The following is a 23437-nucleotide window of genomic DNA, read 5'->3' on the forward strand; positions in this document are numbered from 1 at the left end:
TAGCATGTAGTGCTCCAAATATTAGATCAAAATCAGATCAAATATAACCTGCTTTTGTTTAAATTCATACAGTTGACTCAAATATATTAAAGCATAGTTAATGGTTTAACTTTGTTCTGGAAAGATTCATTTTTGATCAAGTATCCCCTGCTTGCATTGTTCTAGGTCTGTGCTAAATCAGGTAGCAACCATCACATAAAGCCAACATGAAGCCCCAAGAGAGGCAGAAAGCTAATCTAAACCCCATACCGCACGATCTGGCTACTTTGACAAAGTGTCTTTCAATATCAGTAGTGTTGGGTGGTCTACCATATACCAGCCCAGCATTCATGATCACAGAATCAGTGCCCAAGTTATGAAGCCACATAGCATGAGAAAAGCAGATGCAAAACAGCGGTCAGTCAGTTGCATTCATGTCATCTTGGCATCCTTGCAGGCAGCATCCAAGCCCAGTGTTTCTATCATGGACAACAGCCTGCATTACAGAAGCCCTCTCTCCCCAAACCACCTCCCTCTGGCATTCAAGCCCCTGACTGTTTTGTTCTTCTGATTTTGTGTTAGTAATCCAAAGAGACAGGTTACGTGAGAATTTATTCAAGTGCAGTATTTTTTGAAAGGTTGTGGGTTATCCGAGGTGCTGAGTAGAAGTTACACATGTGAAAATACTGTAATTCTGTTTATCAGATCTGACACATTAACTACTATTTGTGAAGTGCTCTTGCAACAGAGTATTGAACACGTCTGCTTACACACATCAGTTAATTCACCAGTGAAATGCAGCTACCTTCAGAGTGATAAAGCAACCACCCCAAACAGTATTTTGTGCCTCAGCTATAACTTAACAATATTTGTAAAGTCCAAGGCAAAGACACAAACAGTGAAGATGCAGGGAGTTGAGATAGCTTGTATCCTAGTACTGGGCTCCCATTTTAAAACAACCTACTCTTCCAGATCTAGAATTATCAGAGATTAAATTCAGTGCATCATTTAATGGATGACACTTCCTACTACTTTAAATATGCTGGATGGTTGCAAAAGCCAATTTTTGTACTTACCTCATTGCCCATTCCTTGAGGGTCTCTATCCAGTCACAAGCAAATGAACAAAAACTGAAGTAGCAGTTAGCTCAAACTGTCACAGTTAAGAAAGAAATTCCATAAATATATCTAAGGGAAAACATAGAGGCCTGAAGTCCTTTATTTGCAAAACCATCAAGAGAATTTGCTAACCAGCTGGTAGTACGTGAACTGCTTTTTTTCACCACTTTGCTTTGTTGCTTATGATTCTTCATGGTCTCTATTGCTTGTCTGAACTATCGCTTTCCTGTTTGCTGACAGATTAAATCTTCTTAAAGGAGTCTTTTCCAAAGAATGTGACTACAGACACATTGTCTCAATATAAACCAACATAGGAATAGCGTCATTACTTTTCTAATATCAGTATTAGAAGAGATATGATCAACATTCACCCTTCTCAATTCTATTAATATTGGATGTACAGAAGATTTAGGAAGTGGGCCCTTCCTTTTGAGATTTCCTTTGTGTTTTACCTCAAATCAGCATGGTAGGACAACTCACCACTATGCCCTTGCAACCGTGTGGACTGCCAGAGCAATGTCTGCTTGACTTAGCAGTTTAAAGTCAAGCCGCCCAGTGGCACACAGTCTCCAGGAACTCACTTATTTCATTTAACAGTACAGATGTCGCTGAAGAATGCACCAGTTTGAAACTAGAGCCAGGAGTAAGAAAACAAGCAGGACCTTCAACCCTGAATCTGTAACAAGTTCCCTGTCTGAAGACATTTGTCATTTTCTGCAGCTGCCTTCTCCTCACTGACCCTGTAGAGGCCTAGACACCATCAGTAGCTTGTCTGGACTTCCTCCAAAGTACTTATCATTTGTCATTATTAAACACGTCAACATCCAGCACTTTGGCTTAGCAGAATCTGATCTTATGCTTCTGTGAGCATGTGAAAACATACAGAAACATCACAAAATGACCCCTCTCTACCAGCAGAAGATATCACTTGAGCTTTAGCCTCAGTGAACAATTCTCTGTGTGAGGGCTCTTCCACCTCATGCAGAAGCTTGCTGCAAGTGTCAAAATGTCCCAAGCTACTTGAAATTTTCATTTCCTTATGTCCTCTTGTACAAAGTACTGCAAAATAGAGCAATGAAAGAGTAGCTCTAAGTCAGAATAACTCGTGCTGAACGGTATTGAAATGGTCTGTGAAATGAAGATGATCATCAATAGTACATGACACAGATGAAAAGCTGCCTGAGATATCATGGTGCTACCAAAGTGTTCTTATAATACAAGCTGTTACTATGCAAATGGAACAATCTGGTAACATCAGAGGGAACATCAGGATTAATTAGCCTAAGTAAATGAATTATCCCTCAGTCTGTAGGACTCTAATTTGGTGTTGAGGCCCTACAAAACTGAGTCAACTCTTTCACTTCTGATTTTGTTCAAGGGTAACCAAGAAAATAGATAAAGATCCCAGTCTGCAGCTATTTCTTTAGTGTTAGTTCCTTTTTTCAGATTTTTTCAACTTTAGCAGCCAAAACAAATTAGACATGTCATTCAACTGGCAAAAAAAAATGGCTTCTATTTACCTTTAGTGATTGAGAACCTTAGGAAAGAATCACCCTTTTGAAATAATATATTGCCTATTTTTTTTTTTGGGAGGGGAGACAACAGCTAATGACTGATCCATTTAATGAAATGGCTGTGATTTCTCAATATTTTTCACTTCATATATTCATATCCAGCTGTGAAAAGGGTGGACAGAAGAATGGCTACCACCACGATTCAGCAACAGTTTGCAGTCTTTCTTCTCCTATTGTCCCATAAAGGGACAAAGCTGAAGAAAATCAGGCCTAGGGTCTTCTGTGCGATAGAAACCAATGTGGGTTTCCAGTACAAAGCCTTCAGACCAGCTGACGTGCATAGACTGCAACACAAATGCATGCAGTTAAACATCTCAGTATTAGCTGAAGTGAAGGCAGAAGGAGAACATGTTGAATGACAGCTCAGCTATTTTGGACTCCTTAGCCACTAACAGGCTAACAACAGAATGGGAGATGCAGTGTGTTTGCATGCAATAAAGAAAACCAAGGGGCTGAACAGAGAAGCTGGAAGACAGCTGTGCTCTTTTGCTTTCTGATGTCCATAATTAGGCCATTTCATTGTTTCTCCTTTTCTTGCTGCCAAGCTCCACTGGAAAAGAAATGTCAGCCCACAAACTCACCCATCCCACATGGCCTGAGAAGACACCCATGACATTTTATCAGGGCCACATTCTTACTCTTTGGTTATTCTATCCTCCAGCAGTGCAAAAGGACCTTGAAGCGAGAACAAATTACACTGGCTGAGGGCTGCCTTTATCAAGAGATAACTTCGGACCAGTATTGGGTTCTTCTAAAAAGCCTATTTTCAGCCTCCATCTGCAAAGCTGCTACATCCCTCTTTGGATAAGGACAGCCTGTGTGCCACCTCAGCAGATAATTCTGGCTGATAAAGAACTGTGGGATCACAGCCATATCCTTGGTCCTCCTTTGAGTGTCAAGTCCTGGCATACACTTGCTCCCACAATCACACGTACCGAGCGTGACATACAAACACAGCAAGTCTCCCCTTCATGCCTGCCAGCCTCTAGGCACGTGTCTTATGCACTTTACTGAAAGATCTCTACCAGCCCCCTGATCCTCCATGTCAGTTCCAGCTCCTCATCTTGACCTGGGACCCCTCAGCCAGATACATCTGATGCTTGAAGCCACAAAGAAGTTATGGCTTGGTGGATTTCTCACAACAGGGCCTTCCACTTAATTAAGTCCTGTTAGAAGGCATTTTTCTCAGACTGGTTTCAAGGTCATTGCCCCTGCCTCTGTCATATAAGCTCCCCAACGCAGGTTCACCTGTCACATAACCTGATGTGGTACCTAGTTTCTTGACCATCCTCCTGCAGGTAGGAGTATTCCGTGACATTTCTGCTGCCTTTTTTTCTCCCCTCACACTTTCATGTCTACACAGTTTGACCTAATTATCCCTCAACTACCTTACAATTTGCATTTTAATTTGAATACATCTATTTAGTCTATTTACTTACTTTTACTCTTTTCTGCAGTGGAGAGATTTGTCTGACAGGGAACACCAGTAAATCACACCCGTTATGTCAGGCTCCTTTAATTCCAAAGAGGTTCCTTATTCTTGGCTGTTTGTTGCCATTTCGCATGTAATTTAGAAACAGCAGGCAGCAATTGAACTCTCAGATCTCATTAATACCTACTAAGCCCTTCCAACAGGCAGCAGCAGACTGGAGAGTGTTTCTTCAAGGTGATGGGCAAATGTGCCAAAGTTGCCTTTAATTTATATTGCTACTGACACTTTTCAATCGCATAGATTCTTTTCACTTGCATGCTATACTTGTCCTGCTTTATATAATGTCTCCTCTCTGTGCAGGAACACTATGACAATCAGGCAGCAGCCTTTCACACTGTTCAAGTTTATTTTTCAATTCTGAGTTATGAGCTGGCCTTCAACAATTAACAGCTTCATAAATTACATCCACAAAGTACAACCCATACTGAAAGTTTTAATGTATCATTCATCCTTGTCGCTAATTAAGCCTTTTGCATTAAGACAATAAATTATGAAATACATCAACCACAGTCAGGTCAATAACTATTTTAGCCAAGAAAGGTGTTTTGTGTTTTGTTTTGGTTTTTAGGGATACTGCTAGATTAATTTCCATGTTTTAGAAAATTCTCAGCTCAACACTCAGACTGCTTACCTCTCCTTGCCAGATTGGGTTAACAGTATTACACATGATCTTAGATCTCTTCTCCTGTCCATGATGAGGAAGCGCTGGGAAGATGCTATGTTTTCCAGGCTGGATGGAAATCTTCAGATAAGGATCTGGATTGAAGAACATTCCCTTCTTCAGACCAAAAGCCTGGAAATCTGAAAGAAGGTAAATAACCTGATTATTTTTCACATTTCAGGAATTCAAATAATACGGCAGGAATATCTCACTATGTTTCTCGTGAGTTAATGTAAAACCAAACCATAATGATCTTGTGATTCAGGATTTGCAAATGATTATATAATGAAATTGCAAATTTTACAACCTGAAAGTGCAGAGTGCTCTGGCTTCTAAGTGAATATTTATTCAACTTAATTTAAGTGATCTGCTGATTTTTCTAAGGAGCTAAGCATTTGGTCAGTCTGATTGCAGTGGTAGGACTACACTGAAAATGAGATCCATTCATTTAATCACATGGACGTGGCATTTGGTACACAACATACGTCACTTCTAGGTATCAATTTTCTTCTTCCCATGAGTCTTACCTTTTATACCACTTTTTTAATACACAATAAGTCATTTTACTTTTTTTTTTTTTCCCCCCACTTTAAAATGTTTCCTTCCCTGCATGGTTTAACTTCACCTGTACTAACTTAGGAAAACTCTTGTATATAATGTCGAGATTTTAAGCAGGGCTTTCTTGCTGCAGAAGTCCCAGGGACTGTAACAAGACTCATGCAGACAAAAAATCCCCAGGCACTTATTTCAAAAATTACTCATAATATTCTAAAGAAAGACAAAAAGTCTTTTAAGATTTATGCTTTTGAAGCCAATGAAATACAAACCAATCCACAGGCATATCAATAATTTTGCCTAAAAAGCTACAAACTAAAGCCTCTGGCCTTCTTTTTTTCCAGATACTTTTATAAGATTTCTTGGGAAAATATAAAGACTTATTCCTATTAGAGAGTTCAGCAGCTAATTTATTTTCCACTGCTCTTTGCATGGAGATTGCCCTCCTCTGTTTAAAGCTTTATTTCACATAGAGTTATAAGCACTGAAATGTGTTCTGGCTACTTGGTATATTGAAAAAAGTACAAAGTATTAGTGAAGATAATTTTCAAAATTGCTTAGATGTATAGCTGAACATGAAATTTAAATACACATTTTTTCTTTTAGGAAGGTTTTGAAAACATTAATTTTCAGAGTATTTTAATTCTCTTCTGATTAAACCACTGTCAGGCTGCAGGAGACCATTCAAAACCCTTCAGGCAGATATTTTGGATGAATCTGAAAATGACACTCTTTCCACACAAACATCAGCCTTTTTTCCAGAAATCAGCTATATTAAGAACAGCAATAAGATTCACCCAGTTGTATTTTGCTTCCTTAACATATGGTAATAGCCAACACAATAAAATGTGCAAGTTAAAAAGAACCACTTTTGTTCTGGTTGGTTTTAATTATCTATTCCAGCACATAATTCATGTTGCAGATATTCAAAAGCTGTTGGGCAGATGGTCCCAAACAGACTGTATTTTAAGAATCTCATTCTTGTGACATTCTGTAAAAATCAACAGAAAATAGGGGATATCACTACTAATAGACTATTTGGAAGTATTTTGCTGACAGTATGTACTGCCATGGTCCTATCAACAGTATTACACAAAGAAAATATCTGGTTCAAACTGATATATCACTGAATTTTTTTTCTAAGTGTACAATCTTTATGTAATCAGCATGTATCACATCTATCAGCCCTGCTGGAATCCTATATGGCAAACTCTCTTGCTTTGGAAGTTATACTGTTAGAAGTGCATTCCAGAAATAGAAACCAAGATTGCAAAAGCACTAGGAATGACAAGGCCCAGCAGTGTAATAGTGTCAGGCTGCTAACATATGAGAGGAGAGAAAGACCTCTGGGATCTTATTTTCTTTCTCTCTGATGTTTCCTCAAAAGATTCTGAAACTGAAATATTTATTGCTGTATATGTTTCTGATTTTTTTTTTTTCCTTCAAAGAGAGACCACACTATCTTTGGGTACCACTGTGCAAAGAAATGGTTTATTGCTAGACAGAAAATAACTAGCACTCAATTATGTATACTTACATATTATGTATCTTAAAGAACATACATATTATGAAGACGTACCAGTCTCTTCCCACTTATGGGAATTAAGCAGAGCCATGAAGGTGAAGGTACTCCTAACCTGAGTTAGTAGTTTAATTTTTGCATTTGGATGAGAAAAAATAATTTAGCTAAGGACACAACAGGAATTTTTATTTGTATCATGTTCTTGCTTAAATTGCGTAATACAACAAATTTACTAAAAATGTCAGTCAGAAACTTCAATTTTTAATGTCCAAAGCATGCAAAGGGATAGCAGAAATCGCTTTCTCAGGGATGAATGTCCCAGTTATACTTCCATCTCTCACCACAAATTCTCGGCACTGTGAAAAACAGATCATCAAAAATACAAAAGCTCTGAATAAAGCCACACAGACATCCGCAGATATACAGAAGTCCACTTAATTTGAAGTGGAACCTATGGATGCTCTAGCTTCTTGTAGCCAAAGGCTCAGGTACTCTCTTATCACGGCTGGGTAGCATCCTAACAGAAGAATCCCAGCTATTCTGCTTTCCCAAATGGAAATACTTCTCTCTTGTCTGTATTGTCTTCAGAAAAAGGCTCTGAAAATATGAAATATTTAAGTGATGATTTAAGGTTAAGTGAATTTAAATCTTTGGTGAAACCAATGAATTCCAGAAGGCTTAGATGTACCTCGCTGTATACTGTAGTTTTACAATGTATTTCTTGGAGGCATATGAGCAAATGCTACCAAAATAACTCATCTATGCTTTGCAAAGGTGTATTTTCATCCAGTCTCTTCAAAATGTTATTAATATACCATATGTTCCCATTTACTCATAAATCACACTTCAGCATGAAAGAGGTTCTACACATCTATCAGTTTAATCATGTCAGGCCATCTTTCATGAAAGATAACAGAGGGAAGGTATCCAGGTGGAGACACACCAAGCACAGACTCTTTCACTGCCTCAGACTTCCAGTAATTTTAACTACCTGCACCCTAATCCAGGTAGGCTCACTTCATTACAGAAAAAATGGCTTATACTAACTGCTGCCTGTTGCTGTCCCCATGTGAATAATGAATTTATTCCAACTTCCTGGCTTCCCTTCCATATTGCTGATCTCTAGGTGTCTGGATGAGATGTAAGGAAGTGTTGCTCTAGGTCACCTCAGGTGGGCCATAGACTTCCCTGTCTGTCTTGTAAAGGATCATTCTGCAAATCCATTTTCCATGCAGAATTACAAACTTAGAGGCACTGATGACTGCATAACAATGGAGATTCTATTTTTGTGGCAATTTGGAAACTAGCATGTGTTTATTGGTGAAACATGGAACCAGGTGGGGATATCAATTCTGACAGACACAGCTTGAAAGCATTTCTGTTTTATCATGTTTGATTTTGCCTCAGTACAAGTGACTTAAGTTTTCAAAAGGTCAGGGGAGAGGAATGATTTGGGTTTGTAGGTCACTTTGTGTCATACTCAGCAAGGAGATTCTCTGATGGTAACGACCAGCAAAACTATGGTGAAGTTGGTATTTCACTTCCCTGCAGGCATAGCAAGGTACTGGTCCAAACCCATGCTTGAAGAAGCATGACAGAAAAGGATGCGGAACAAGAGCAAGAACCAGAGTCTGGAGCAGTTTGGTTTCCAAATCAATTAAGTTTAGCCTGGTAATCAATCTACTAGACTAGTTCTATGTTAAAGAACTCAGAAGATGCTGTACTCGACAGCTGAGCTTTTGTCAACAGCTTTGGAAGAACTTTCCTAGAAATAATACACCAAGCTATTCTGTGCAGTTTATAAATATGTCCCAAGAAGACTGAGTCCACCTAGTCTCTTGATAGTCCATAATTTACTTCACTGAAGTACACAAGTCTACAAACCAGCAGACGGGTTGAAGACCAATGAGTACCGGAGCTACTAGTTTTGAGAAACTGATATTGATGTTCTAATACAGTTGGCAAATTCCTTCCAACAAAAGACAACAAGCACTTGATGTCCTGTGAGTTTCCAAGCACCATCCAACCAATTTCAATAGATGACTTGTAGCTAGCTATATTGACGCTTGTGGAAGAGATCATCACGCCCCAGTAATTCTTTGGTCAAGTCACTGAATTCACATTACCCAAGTGTTTTCAGAATCAGGAAATGATACAAATTCCTCATGAGTCACCTGATCCTCTGAGAACATGAAGACATCTTGAGTTAGGCCAAACCTGCCCAGAATACATCTAGAAGCACAACTACTGAGGGGTAACAGTTTTAAACCAAAGGAGGGAAGATTCCGACTAAATATTAGGAAGACATTCTTCACCATGAGGATGGTGAGACACTGGAACAGGCTGCCCAGTGAAGCTGTGGATGCCCAACTCCTGGAAATGCTCAAGGCCAGGTTGGCTGAGGCTTTGAGCAACCTGATCTAGCAGAAGGTGTCCCTGACCATGGTAGGGGCGTTGGAACTAGAATGATATTTAAGGTCCTCTCTAACCTCCATTCCATGATTCTATGATTCCACCATAAAATTACCAGGACACTGGAAAAACCAAAGAGTCAGTGGAAAGACCATAGCCAATTTAGATTGTGATTTAGCTTGATGAATACCAAAATGAAATGTAATATCTCTGTGTTCTGCTCATTAATGACAGAAAGTACAAATACTGTCATCTTGCTGGGATCCTGATAGTTCATGTATCAAGGCACAATAAACCATCTTCATGATCCATCACCACAAGAGCTGCTAATTAAGATGTCAACAGACAGCTGTCCTTTGCAAATTCCCAAAGAGCTGTCAGCTCAGGTCTGACACTGAATAAATGTTCTTAGAGGGTAACAGTTTGTATACATGAGCTACCTAAGACATAATGGTGGCTTCAAAGGAGGAAAGAACAAAACTCTGCTTTCTCAAGAATCAACAGGAGGCATGCAGGTACTGCCTCTCAGCTACGCGTTTTTAGAGCAAACAGAAATTATTTTAGCTACTAGTACTGTAATAACCTTTCAGCAGTAAGAGCACGGCAATATTGCATTGACTTTGAAATGCCAATTTAATTCATGCAGCAGTATATGATACCAAAATTTATCGTAAGGAAAGTGAACACATTCACAGAAGTATTGCATCTGGTATTAGATTTCAAGAAGTGAATATTGAGGAATTTTAGAAATCAAACAGTAATGTGCAGTGATAGGAAGTCTTAAAATCCAACAGAGCAAAATAATGCATGGGCATTGAAAAAGATACTACATAATGTACAAAAGATCACTGCCTCGATCAGCTACTGAACAAGGTTCTGCAACTGGTGATATACAAGAGGTGAAATCACATCATTAAAGTGGTTCTTTCTGCTCTCAGAAATCTACAGATATATAGACAGACTCCATTTTGCTTTTTAAAAGAGAAAGAATTTGCTGATGTAGCTACTCAAGGAGGTGCTTAAAGATCTGAGATTAAAACAAACAAACAACTAATTGGAACAGATAAGCCCAAACATTTCTGTCACATGGGGCTCCCAAGCAAAATATTAAAGACAGTGAAAAAGAGAAAATAATTTTTCTCGTGGGAAATACTACAAGGGAAAATGAAACGGAATCTCATTTGTGTAAGGAAGGGGCAGCAGAGGTATCAGGAAGGAAATAGGTCTATTAATAAATGAAGAGGCGTAGAGAATTCAGTTATTCAAAAATGTCTGAAAGATCTTTTTAATTGTCTTCATCAAGAAGGAAAACACAGAAAATGATTGAACAGCTTAACACAGCGAGAGGGAGTTTTTATCACTGCAATTAACCCCTGGAGCAAAGTACCATCTCTTGGAATCCTCAGATCCAGACTACAAGCCTGTTTGTAAGATACGGCTGAGCCAACTCACACAAAGCTCCACACCATGGAACAAGGTGGCCTGTGTTACAGAGGATAATGAAACAGTTGAATTCAAAGCCTTCTGAGGCCTTTAAATCTATTAGTTTAGAGCCCTGCAGTATTTTGTAGGCACAAAAGAATTTGGAGGTGGTAGAAAGTCACCTCACCTTTGCACAAACTCTGATGGGTAAGAAAAAGTTGAGTGATAAGTAACTCAGGTTTATAAAGAATATATCTGGGCAAGTCAGCTTGAGTTGGGGAGGGCAGAAGAAGAGGCAGGTTTATAGCAATATTAAAAAAACAAAATGTAGTGGCTAGAACTCCTGTTATAAAGTCAGTCACTAGGATTTCAAAAAATTGTTGGAAGACAAAGCATATTATAGATCTGCATTCTGATCAAGGATTTCATGGTAACTACCATTGTCAAAATGACCCTTAGCAGACCTAATGCTATTTTCAGTTGTGATTTACACTCTGACTTCCATAAACTGACAACTGATGTTACCTGAATGTCTGGTCTGAAAGCCACACAAAAATAACTAACAACATTTCTCAGAGAGGTGTGAGGAGGATAAATGCCTGAATGTTTTTGAAATATTTAGATCTTCCGGTTATTTGTTCCACAACAACACTTGAAAATAAAGAGTGTGTAAACACATATGTGAGATATTAAAGCCTGAAAAATGCTATTTGATGCAACACATAGCTAGGAGGCATATCATGCAAACCTTATGATACCACTTTCTAAATATACCAGCCAACAGAATGGTTTCAAAGACTTTCAGCAAATGCGTTATTCTGCTGCTCGACCATGAACCTTCACTGAAGTAGTTGGTACATGCTGGAAAGCTTAGCACATTTCTGCTTTCTGTACTTCATGTGAGAGCTCTGACACTTTCAGCCGCCTTATCAGAAGTGTGACATTCACTGGTAACAGCAGAAAAGTCATGCCGGAAAGTAAATGCAAAGTGGCTACATAGCTTTCCTTAAAGACTGTATTTAATCTAGCTAAATTAGGCTTACAATATTTTCTTGGTATTTTAAATAATGAAAGCTATAATAATACAGTCATCATATAAATGATTAAGCAGCTTAATCGTCGGAAATTATCTTCTTTGAGATCAGTGTTGTTAATGAAACTATTAATCTGAACTAACTTTTCACAGGACCAACTTCCAGTACTCAAGGAAGCAAATACAAAGAAAACAAATCTTCTACTGACATACTGCAAACTCTCAGATATTTCCATTCTCAAGAAGCCAGTGATCTCCTTTTGCCCTGAAACATCAGTTTATGCTTTTTTCTTCGTTTGAATATTTTTTTTCAATCCAGAAATCTTTTCTCAGGAAAAAAGTTCCAGTGAAACCAGTTGGATTTTGTCCAAACAAATCTCAGTGAAACTACAGAAATAATAAAGTACTTTGTCACCAGCTTTTAGAAGGAGACTGTTCCTGTACAGTTCATTTCAATGTAGAGTCTCACTGGAGTGTCTAGGCAGTGGAAAAAGCAATATGAGTCAGTTGAAATGGACTGATGTTCAGTATTTCTTGGGATTTGGCCTACTTCAAGATTTTCCTCTCCCATTCTAATATATATTTCTTAAAATGATATGGTAGAAGGCATAGCTCCTGTTGCATCCTTTAGATGATGGACAACTTAGGGCATGATGGGTTTGTGTTGGTGTAGCACCTAATGTAATGGTCCCCAGTTAAACTAATGGTATTTCATCTCTCTTTTTTTTTTTAATTCCAACTAAATCAACCATAATTTGGAAAGCTATCATCTTTTAAGTAATGACAATGAAGGTGACAGTATACAAAAATATAGCTTTTGAAAAGAAATCTGATGAGCTGAAATGACTTGTGGTAATGGAGAGGTTATTGCTGCGATAGTAGTGCAAACAGAAAGGAATCCCAGCTCCTTCTGATGCCTCTGGAAGGCTGGCTCAATTTGCATTTTATTGGGTAGCAGAAGATATATGAATAGCAATAATTTTACTTTGAGAAAGACAACATTTTTTTTAAATTAAATAAGAAGGTAATAAATAAATGCTTGTGATGTGTTATTATGTTAATTTCCGAAAGATTGAAATCGGGTTATTTTAATACCAAAGATTTTTTATAAAATAATTGAGAGCTCAAAGCCTTTCATATACCTGTCTGTGATGATACTGTTAATATTGATATGATATAAATGTAAACGAATTGCTGTGAAACACGATAATAAGATATCCCAAATGTATTACATGGTATGGTCTTTGTATACTGAGAAACAAGCCATAAATTAGGTAGTTTATAAAAGGGTTCATTGAGACAACGTTATTTAGCAGTATTACAAATTATTACTCTTAACGTCTCTTGGTCTACTAGGCGAAAGACTCTGAGAGAGTGAAAAAATGTTACTAATTCTGGGAAACATTTTCTGTGTAAGATTATTTAAGAACATTAAAAAATATTAACTCTATTTTTGATGAGCTTAACCCATGGTTTTATCAAATTAATATGACTGGGTGGGTGCCCAATGTTCAACGCAGCAAAACTAAGTGATGTGTTAAAAGAACCCACCTAATGTCAGTCTAACGTGCCATTTATCATATATAACCTCTCAAGAACCACACTGACCACTTAATTGGAAAAGCACTGGCTTGCATGCTCAATATTAAAGAGATATAATAGTCCTAGTTGACTTTAACACAACTTAGAGATAAGCTTGAAATAAATAATGTAATGTGATGCTTATCTGAGTGTAGGAATTTATGCAGAAAGGCTTATGCTTGTAAAAAATTTGAACTAGGGTAACTGGGGTATAAACCCACTATTTTTTCTCTGTACTACTTCCTCAAAGGATTTCCAAGTCAAGTTCAGGATCTTCCTCTTTGTCTTCCAGGACCTAGAACACATGAAAACCAAATAGCAAGCACAGAACTCCAAAATGAGAGCCTTACTCATCACTCCCTTTTGACGAACTGATTTTTTTCTACAGAAGAGGTTTACAGATTGTTACCAAAGTCAGATCAAATGATCTGTAGCTGCCCCATGGAACCATGTTAAGCCTTTAAAACCTCCTGTGACATGCCAAGTAATGAGGCTGAACATTCTTCAGAAACTGTAGAGGACTGAGTGAAGTTTTCTGGCTCAAGAAATCCCAGAGTCACTGCTGAGCAATCCAGACAAGCTTGTGCACCACAGTGCATGGATTCATCTCAGGTCCAGATCAAGACTGGAACGTGCTCTCCGAGAAACAGAAGACTACCACAAATCATATTTTGCTCCGCAAGTAAAGCTCGTGCCTTTGATCTTGCTTTCACTGTTCTACATATATAGTACCACATTTCATTGCAAACAGGAAAACCTAACACAACCCCAAAACTCTACTTGAACAAGATACTTCAGCACATAACTCTTGTTGAAGGAAGTGTGGTAATAATCATAGACATTAGTCCTCCTTCTCAGCATCACTTCTAGAGCAACAGGCAAAAAACCCAAGCATAAACATATACATACATACACATACATACATAAAAATGGAATATAAACATGAAAGGTTTTAGTAACTTCAGTTTCCCACTCTCCGAGCTTGAAACTTTCACATTATCAGTGACTCACCTGACAACGAAAAACTTATCAATCTCCGACTTCCTTGTCCCTGGATTGAATCTTCATTGGTGATGCTTTTAAAAATCTGCTGGAAGAAAAACAATGGTGAGAGAGTAGTCTCCAATAACTCCTGAATAGACAAATTACTTAGTAACTGGCTTTTTCTACAGATTCTTAGGTTTACAACTAAGAACCAATTAGATGACCATTAATCAAAACAATGCTTTTATCCAGGTAATAATTTAACCACTAATGGCCTAAGTCATCCCTCCATAAAGGATTTTCTTTAAGAAAATAGAATGATTAAAAAATACTACTGTAATTTAAAAATAGCAGTTCCTCACCCAAAAAGGAACTGCTATATTAAAGAACAGGAGATAAAAACTGCGCATAAGGATAGGGATGTGGCTTGTGCCTCTAAAAACAATTTATGTCTTTATAATATCTTACTAGTAGTGTAGAAAATCTTGTTACAGAAAGTTTATTGCATACAAGTAAGAAAGGCTCTGAGAGCTTACTAACAGCCTGTGTGAAAACTAACTGTGAATTATTATAACAATAAGTGTCGAGAGTGATCTGGGAAAAAAAACCCAAAAAACAATAGAGGACCCTTTGTACTCCACGGTTCAGGTTTAATGCCAGTTTTTGGTCCAGCGTGTTTAGTGGAGGGCTGCTGTTGTGAAAATTAGGGCCCAGGCTGCCTTCTGGCCATGGTCAGAACTGGGAAGCAAGAACGCCTTTGAGCCCGTGTCTGGGGCACCAGCAGGAACACACCATCAGCAGTTTTCACTGCTGTTGCCCCAAACAGAGCAGAGGAGATGCCACCGGGAATCAGGCTCCAAGTTTGGTAGGGAGGTGGTGGTGCTATTACAACCTCCCACTGACTTTGGAGTCAAACCAAGTGCTGCTCTGCTCCCGGGAAGCTGCAGCTCCTCACCGCTCTTGCCATTCGGCTGTTGGGGAAAAAAAGAAAAAGCATATTTATGCATTGAAGTTCCAATTTCTGCCAGGAAACAGTAACTGAAGTCCCACTCAGCTGTGACTCACTCCTCAGTATATTAAATATTGTGCATTCAAGCTTAACTTAGAAAACAAGCAGCTCTTTGCCCCCAGAGAGTTCAAAGCCTGGGCAAGGGGGCAGTGCTGTCCAACTAGCAGGGACAAAGCAACAAGCAAAGCCTGCAGGTCAAGAAAGAAGTGAGGCCTAGATCATAAACATATAGGGTGAATTTAGCAACATTATTTAAAAAATGGGCACTGTTGGACTTGACTTTTCATCATAATCAGTTTGTTTCTTACAGACTCTTTAAATGGGAAAAAGGGCATTGAGTAGAGCTGGACTAGGAGCAAATTCCAATAGAAATAACCCTGCTGGATCACAGCTGCCCAGTTACAATTGCACTTCAGGACTTCTCAGATAAGCAGGTTTCAATCTATTTATTAAAGTCACCACTGACTTCTAGATAGAGACATATTTAAATAAGAATATCATACACGACTAAAAGAATTTTAGGACAAGAACTCAGTAACCTTTACCAGCCAAAGCTGTAAACCCACCAAAAACCAACGACGTTTCCTTGTCAAGATGTATTTTTCATACTACTTCACTGCCTGGCATTTATTACACATTATCCTTTAATGCTTACTACTTATGGTCTTGTTCTTGATTATGTCCTGGGCCAAATGACCTAGATATGCGCAGATTGGCAAACATGTGCTTTTTTCCACTACTTAAAAAATTCTCTGGGGTTTTTAGATCTGCCACGAATCAGTATGAATAGTTTAACAGTCTATGCTTTGAACGGACTGGGGTGGATCTGATAGGGTCCTGCAAATAGCAGCCTGTTGAAAACTTGAAAATACGTTGCTGTTAAATGACCCTTTTGGGGCCATATGTACATCAGTGAAACTGTATTGAGACAGTTATGCTATATATTACACTGGTAAAACTTCACCAGTATGACCAAAGTTGTACTGGCAAACCCTGGCACTATACAAAGACAGTAAAAACACATCCAACCCCATAAGTGAAACAGCATAGAAGAAAAATCATTTGCTCCTAAAATATCACAGAATCACAGAATGTTAGGGATTGGAAGGGACCTTGAAAGATCATCCAGTCCAATCCCCCTGCCGGAGCAGGAACACCCAGATGAGGTTACACAGGAAGGCATCCAGGCAGGTTTTGAATGTCTCCAGAGAAGGAGACTCCACAGCCTCCCTGGGCAGCCTGTTCCAGTGTCTGTCACCATCATCGTGAATAAGTTTCTTCTCATATTTAAGTGGAACCTCCCATGTTCCAGTTTGCACCCATTGCCCCTTGTCTTATCATTGGTTGTCACTGAGAAGAGCCTGGCTCCATCCTCGTGACAGTCACCCTTTACATATTTATAAACATTAATGAGGTCACCCCTCAGTCTCCTCTTCTCCAAGCTAAAGAGACCCAGCTCCCTTAGCCTTTCCTCATAAGGGAGATGCTCCACTCCCTTAATCATCTTTGTTGCCCTGCGCTGGACCCTCTCCAGCAGTTCCCTGTCCTTCTGGAACTGAGGGGCCCAGAACTGGACACAATATTCCAGGTGTGGTCTCACCAGGGCAGAGTAGAGGGAAAAGAGAACCTCTCTTGACCTACTAACCACCCCCCTTCTAATACACCCCAGGATGCCACTGGCCTTCTTGGCCACAAGGGCACAGTGCTGGCTCATGGCCATCCTGCTGTCCACCACCCATCTATTCTATGAAGCAGGTGTACTCCACACTGTACTGCCAAGTGCTCACCTCTCAGTCACACAATCACAGGGCCACCGATAGTGCTCCCCCAGTTTCCACTTGTTCCATGTTTCCCCACAGAAACCAAGGCAGAGGCAGGAGTGGGGTGAAGAAGCAGGGCACATCCCAGGCCTCACACCGGCGAAAAGCCGCAAGGAGGCTGGGGTGCACATCTGCACCCAGGAGTTGGGAAATACTCCTGTTTTGTTATTTTGTTATTCTATAGACACAACAACTGTGTCTTAAGGGTCAGGTTCTTAAACAACTTGATTGTCAATAAATGTCAGCCGCGTCACAGGCTTCAGACGCAGCAGGACACGTGCCGGGGGGCTCCAGCAGGCAGTCGTCCTCTCAAAGGAAGGAGCAGATATGCAGGGACATACCCAGGCAAGGACATTAGGAAGGCTGGGAAAGTGACAAGGTGCTCCAGCCACCATGCTGACTGGGGTTCACAGTGTCTTGAGGCTGAGGAAGTGCACAGGTCATACTCTTCCTGCTTGCCATTTATCATGAAATTAATCCAGACTGGGTTTAGTGGCTACACTATAATTATGTTGGGAGTTTTGCCATTGTAGGTAAATCTTGAATTTAGCCATCAGGAGGTAAAAAACCCTCTACCTTCTCAACTGCTACTTAACACATAGTTAATTGACGGAAAGACAACATTAATCTTGTCACTTGACATCCTATGGACTTGAAGTCCTTGGTATGAAAAGAACAAGTGTTGTATCTAGAATAGATACGAAGAGATGGGACATGAGCTGCAATGTCAAACCTAGCTGAATCTCTCAGAAAACCCAAGGCTTCCTAAACCAAATTCAAACCTCCTTTTGCTTTCCCTGCTTGTAACCGGAGCCGGTGACATTGTCACTGATGGGACTGCATGCACTCAAGGAGTTAGAGAAGTATCAGCACTTCCTTTAAAATACCCTCCTGTAAACACACACTGTAAAAAATATTTCCCTGGTCTACTACAAAGTTTCTCAACCTCTGAAGACAACATCCAGAGCCTGTGATGGCTACGTGCAAAACATGGAGAGGTACCTGAGGCCAGATCTAAGCCTCTTGGGACTTGGTGAGCTCAGGAAAAGCTCCACATTTGGTAGCGCTTTTCATTTTTTTCAGTACAGAGAAAAAAAGAAGACAGAAGGAGAGGAGTGAAAGCTAAAAATAATACAGCTGTGTCCTAACAGCACTTTTCCTTGTGAGTAGTTCCTGAAAATGCTGGAGGGAAGTTATGTGACCCTGAATGAGAAAGGAGGCAGGTTTCACACAGGAAACAGAGCCCTTGAGACTCCTTCCCTCTTTAGCCATGGTATGTGTTATGAAAAATAAATAAGTCTTGAGAAATCCCAGAGTACTACTGTGCATCGGTTCTTGCTGAGGTAAAATTCAAAGTGCATCACTAAAAATCAGTCTGAGCAGAAGCTAAGAAACATCGACTCTCACAGCTAATTAAAAATATCTCCTAAAATACCTTACCCTTCATGCTACGTAGATATGTGGAAGAATAACAAGGACAACCCTCTTACTCCTGAAAGTAAAGCAGCCTACAGGACATACCTTGGGCAGCCCTATTCAGCCTCCCTGTATCTCTTTGCTCCATTGAGGCAAATACTTTTGGACACATGTACAGTTTGCACGTGTGTCTGGAAGAGGCTGCAATCATGTTTGGCTGGTGCTGCACTAGAAAATCTGCTTTTGGGCACCACAGTGACCAGTAATAGTGGAATGTGCTGGTAAAGCGCTCTTCGCATCACTAAGTCACTTCCAGCATGTTTGTATGTCGTGCAGCCCAACTTCATTATTTTAAAAGTCCTGTTGGTATGAAACAGGATTAATATGATCTTATTACATGCTTCTACTGCAGCTAAACATGCACAGCTGATAAATACAAGCACATGCTCCTTTTCCCATACACAGCACAGAGAAACACCGTTATGCCTTAGACTTATAATTCTGTAACACACTTCCCTCTCCAGAAGGGCATTTTTGGCCCCTGTGACCACACAAAGAGATTCAGCAAAGCTAAGCAAATTTTCTTTTCCCATAAGTAGAACATTCGGTTTAAGAAACTTCACACTGACAGTCAAAGCACTTCTGTGACAGTAGCTGCTGCTGCAGAAGACTGATAACAATTAATGACCATAAGTGATATAAATTATCTCACACAGGCTGGTGTTTTTTACATTTAAAACAGAGGAAACTGCAGCGATATTAAAAACAGTGCCGTACTACCTGTTGTATTTGTTGACTTTATTTTGTGAATGTCATGGGCGTGACCTAATGCTCAATTCAATCAAGTTCCAACTTTAAAAGGTGCTAATTAAAACCTAGAATATTTTACACTGACAGCACAGATTGTAACTACAGTAATATTTAATGCAGATAAAACAGTCAGGTACTGTAAACTAGCAAAGCTCTAGCCCGGGCCATACTAACTATTCACAAGAGCTTTTCTTTAAAAAAATAGATCTAAGAACATATCAAAGTATTCAGAGAGGCTCACACTTCCAAGCAGTATTAAACCTGTATGGAAGATTGAAGTCTACAATGAAAGAAAACTTAAAACTACAAAAGTAAAGCAGCAAAGTATTTTATCTTTATACACACCAGCTCTGAGGATAAAAATAAGTAGATAAGAGCACTGCAAAAAGGGAAGGCTGTGACCCACGTTTGATTCAAATCACAAGTGAAAAATAGCCTCAACTCAATCCTAATTTGTGCATCAGCAAACAGAAAAAATATTGCTAGATGTGTCAGAACTAAAGACGTGGTGTTGCAGAGCAGGGAGAAAAGCCAGGCTGCTCAGTAACTGCCTGCACTATGCTTGCTTCAAGCTCCGGTTCTCTGTTCTCTGCTTTTCAAAAGCACTAAACTTGCTCGCAGATTCAAAGTAAAAAAATAAGTAACATTAACAGCCTGAATTCAACAGTCAGGAACAAAAGAAGCTGATACTTTGTTCTCTGTCTCCTTTCACCTCTTTGCATCCCTCAGTTCATGTGAGATGTAAGACAGGTCTAAAACACTCCAGCCTGATGCAGGAGCACAGCACCAATTTCCACTCTCTACAGCTTTGCTGATGTCAGTTTAGTCAACTTTGAGCTATTGTTTTAGCAGACCTGTACATGGCACAGGTGTCAAGAACAGTTCCCCAAAAAGTTGTTCTCCCCTAATCTAGTTTTGTTGACTTTTACTGTTGCCCTCCTGATTTCGCTGAACTCTTAACATTAGGACAACTCTCTAAGCAAATGGCTTACACTTTCCTCAGCTCAGCAGTGAAGGTCTTTTCACAGTAAAAGAATATAAGACATTGTGCCAAGTTAATGCTTCATATTGTGCCATCCTCTTCACAAAGGGAACAGTCTTCAGTAGACCTGCAAACGAGTGAATACTCACAGTTCCTCCTAGTGCCAAATTTAAAAAGAAATAGTTTGGGGAAAAAAAAATTACTAAATAAATACAGACTGAATAAGCGCTTCCTTTCTCCCCATCCCTTGACTTCTTTTATGTTTTGGGAACACAGGACCCACTGGGACACAAGGGGCGAATTGTGGAAGGAGCAGAGAGACCTGATCTCCGTGACTATCACTGACAGCATTATGGATATAATCCCAGGCACCACTTTGAAAGTCTAGCCCTAATTAGTGGCAGTGCTTCAGCTACAACCCTCACTCCGTTAACAGAATTATCCAGCTCTTGAATGCAATATATTCTGATTATCCTGTTAGCTACTTAAGCCACTGTGCTGGCACGACAGTATTTTTCTAGGAGGTGCTTCCAAACGGTAGTCGGTTTCTCCAGCAGCAGCCTAACTCCCTGCTGGGCTCTCGCCTCTGAAGGACTGTGACCACACACACGCAGAGTATTTCCCATGTGTCACGGTGCCATTCTAGCCTTGTACTGCACCACCTTCTCAATGTCATTCCTTAATTAAGGGGAGAATTTGCCTTTTGTGGGCATACTGCAATTGCCCTCTGCAAAAAGCTCCTTTTGCCTCATCTTGCAGCCGTGTTTATTGATTATTGATTACTACATTTATTCCGGGGATACAGAAGTTTTTCATTCTCAAAACTTCTCTTCTAGAAACCCTTAAAAGAGGTAGCAAAGAAGAGATTAAACATTTTTTTTTTCTTATTGATAAATGTTACAAATTCTTTCAGTAGATTCTAGATAACAAACCCTGGAAGCTAAGCTAAATTGCCAGAAAAAATTGCTGTTTGGTATCATCAGTAAAGTCCTCCAGAAGGCAACTATCAACAGGCTATGACAAGGTGACATTCAGTGACAGCACAAACCAAGTGTATGAAGTCTCCTCTTGGCCTGAAGATATTCCATATTCCCTAATCTGCCTTATACAAGTATGCTGTTTCAGCATAACCGGCAGCTAGAATCAGGATGTTAAGAGCAACCATTTTCAATTAAAACAAAATCAAGGATTGAGGCAACAATCAGTATCTCCCACAGAGTCCAGTATCTTTTTCTTCCAAAATTTCATTAGAGTCAGCTTTTTCATTGTTTGAACAGTTCTGCCTAATAAACTTCAGCTATCCTTTGGCAACAGAGGAAAAGCTTTGATTAGAGATTTTGATCTTCCATCACCCTTTGAAACTTCATTTAAATAAACTCTTTGATTTTCAGATACTTAAACATGATCACATATGCATGTGGACAGGCTTAGGGTTGTGCTTTCTGGGTCAATGGGTGGACTCCATTTGAGCAGCAGCTGTGTATGTAGCAAAATCCTGGGATGACTGCTTTCTGCAGCATCTCCTACCAAGTGCCCCCACGTTGGCTTTGACACTGATTGCTATTTGATGCCAGTGAGCCTTTGAGTGCTAACAAGTCTCTCAGCAAGTTTAAAGTAGTCCAAAGGACGACAGTAGTTTACAAACCGAGAGTGCAAAACAAACTCTAGTCGAGTTGGCAGGAAGAAGGCTCCTTGCAGTTGCTAAACAGCTTTGTGCTTCTGTGCTGGTTTGACTGAAAATGAGTTAAATTTCTTCATGCAGTTAAGAAACCTTTCTTTTTTGTAGCTAGCACAGTCGTTGTTTGAATTTAGTTTGAGAACAAGAAATAACACCCAGGACAGAGTTGATGTTTTTAATTGCTCTGGTCTGAGAGCCAAGGACATTCTGAGCTCTGCCCATAGGTGTGAGGCAGCGAGGAAGGCGGGCACGAATGGGGCAGATCTTGACTGACATCCAGACTGATCAATGAGAGTATTCCAACCCACTAGAGTCATGCTCCACATTCAAGGAGAGTTGGGATCTTCCATTCATTCTCTTTGTCGGAGTTGGAACAGAGACCTGTTTGGGGGAGTTCTGTTAAGGAGTTTCTTTGGTTCCCACCATTTTGCAGAGGTCTCTGGGCCCTTCTGACATTTTCTCTCTTCTCTCTCTGGGACCAGCTGTTGGAGACCAGCTGTTGCCGCCTGGGACTGGCTACTTGGTGCAGAGAGAGTTCATGAAGAATTGCATTATCTTTTATTTTATATTCTATTTCTATATTTTATATATATTTACTAGTAGTGTATTAATATTTTGTTATTTTATTTACCTGTGTTTATTGCAATCCAAGTTTCTTCCTTCTCTTTCGATTCTTCCCCCTATTTGAGGGGCGAGAGTGAGCGAGCATCTATCGTGATTATATTACTAGCTCGGGTTAAACCCCAACAGCTTCCCAGAGCTACCATCATCCAGAAAAAAACCTCTAAGAAAATCTGGGTTTATGATCAGATTTATAACAGGCAGATCCCTAGTGCAGGACAGGATCAGCCCTGTAAACCTGGCAGGCCCATACACAGGGCATTAATAGGCTTAAGCACTCTGGCAGCAAGAACTGCTTGTAAATATTATTCCGTTAGGAACAGCCATGCAAGACCCGACAACCCACTGAAATAACTGGAAGGTTTGCCATTGGCAGGTGAGATAGGCCCATTGGGCACTGTTTGGATCCTGTAATTCTGCATAAAATTTGCTCCTGTAGACTCTAAACTCAGACTTCTCAAGAAAATGTTTTGTTTGTATAAAGAACTAAAAAAATTGCTGCTAACACCTTTCTTCTTTGCGCTATGAAATGATGAGAGTGACCAAAACATAGGGCATATATTGGGGAAATACTCTTAACTCTGACACAGCCACAATGTCTTCAGAAAGCAGGAAACTGCATTAGGTGGCAGTTTGTGCTTCCAGGCAGCCTTCATTAGAGCTTCAGAAACTCCTCACTCTGCTATTGTAGTTTGGTTGAGACAAGTTATGTAGATGAGTAATGCTCACATGTGAGAGACAATCATATCCTTCAGCTACGCGGTGTTA

General features: G+C 39.8%; 1 protein-coding gene across 1 annotated transcript in view; it reads right to left on the reverse strand.

Moving 5' to 3' along the window:
- The window catches only part of HECW1 (HECT, C2 and WW domain containing E3 ubiquitin protein ligase 1), a gene marked incomplete at both ends in the record, with an annotated part of 194258 nt that overhangs the window by 86832 nt on the left and 83989 nt on the right, over positions 1-23437 (reverse strand). Inside the window, 2 exons of the mRNA XM_080364173.1 lie at positions 4795-4964; positions 14361-14439. Of these exons, the coding sequence (XP_080220299.1) occupies positions 4795-4964; positions 14361-14439 (249 nt within the window). The remainder of the gene's footprint in view (positions 1-4794; positions 4965-14360; positions 14440-23437) is intronic.

Source organism: Nesoenas mayeri, assembly GCF_963082525.1.
Source record: "Nesoenas mayeri genome assembly, chromosome: 2".
Lineage (NCBI taxonomy): Eukaryota > Metazoa > Chordata > Aves > Columbiformes > Columbidae > Nesoenas > Nesoenas mayeri.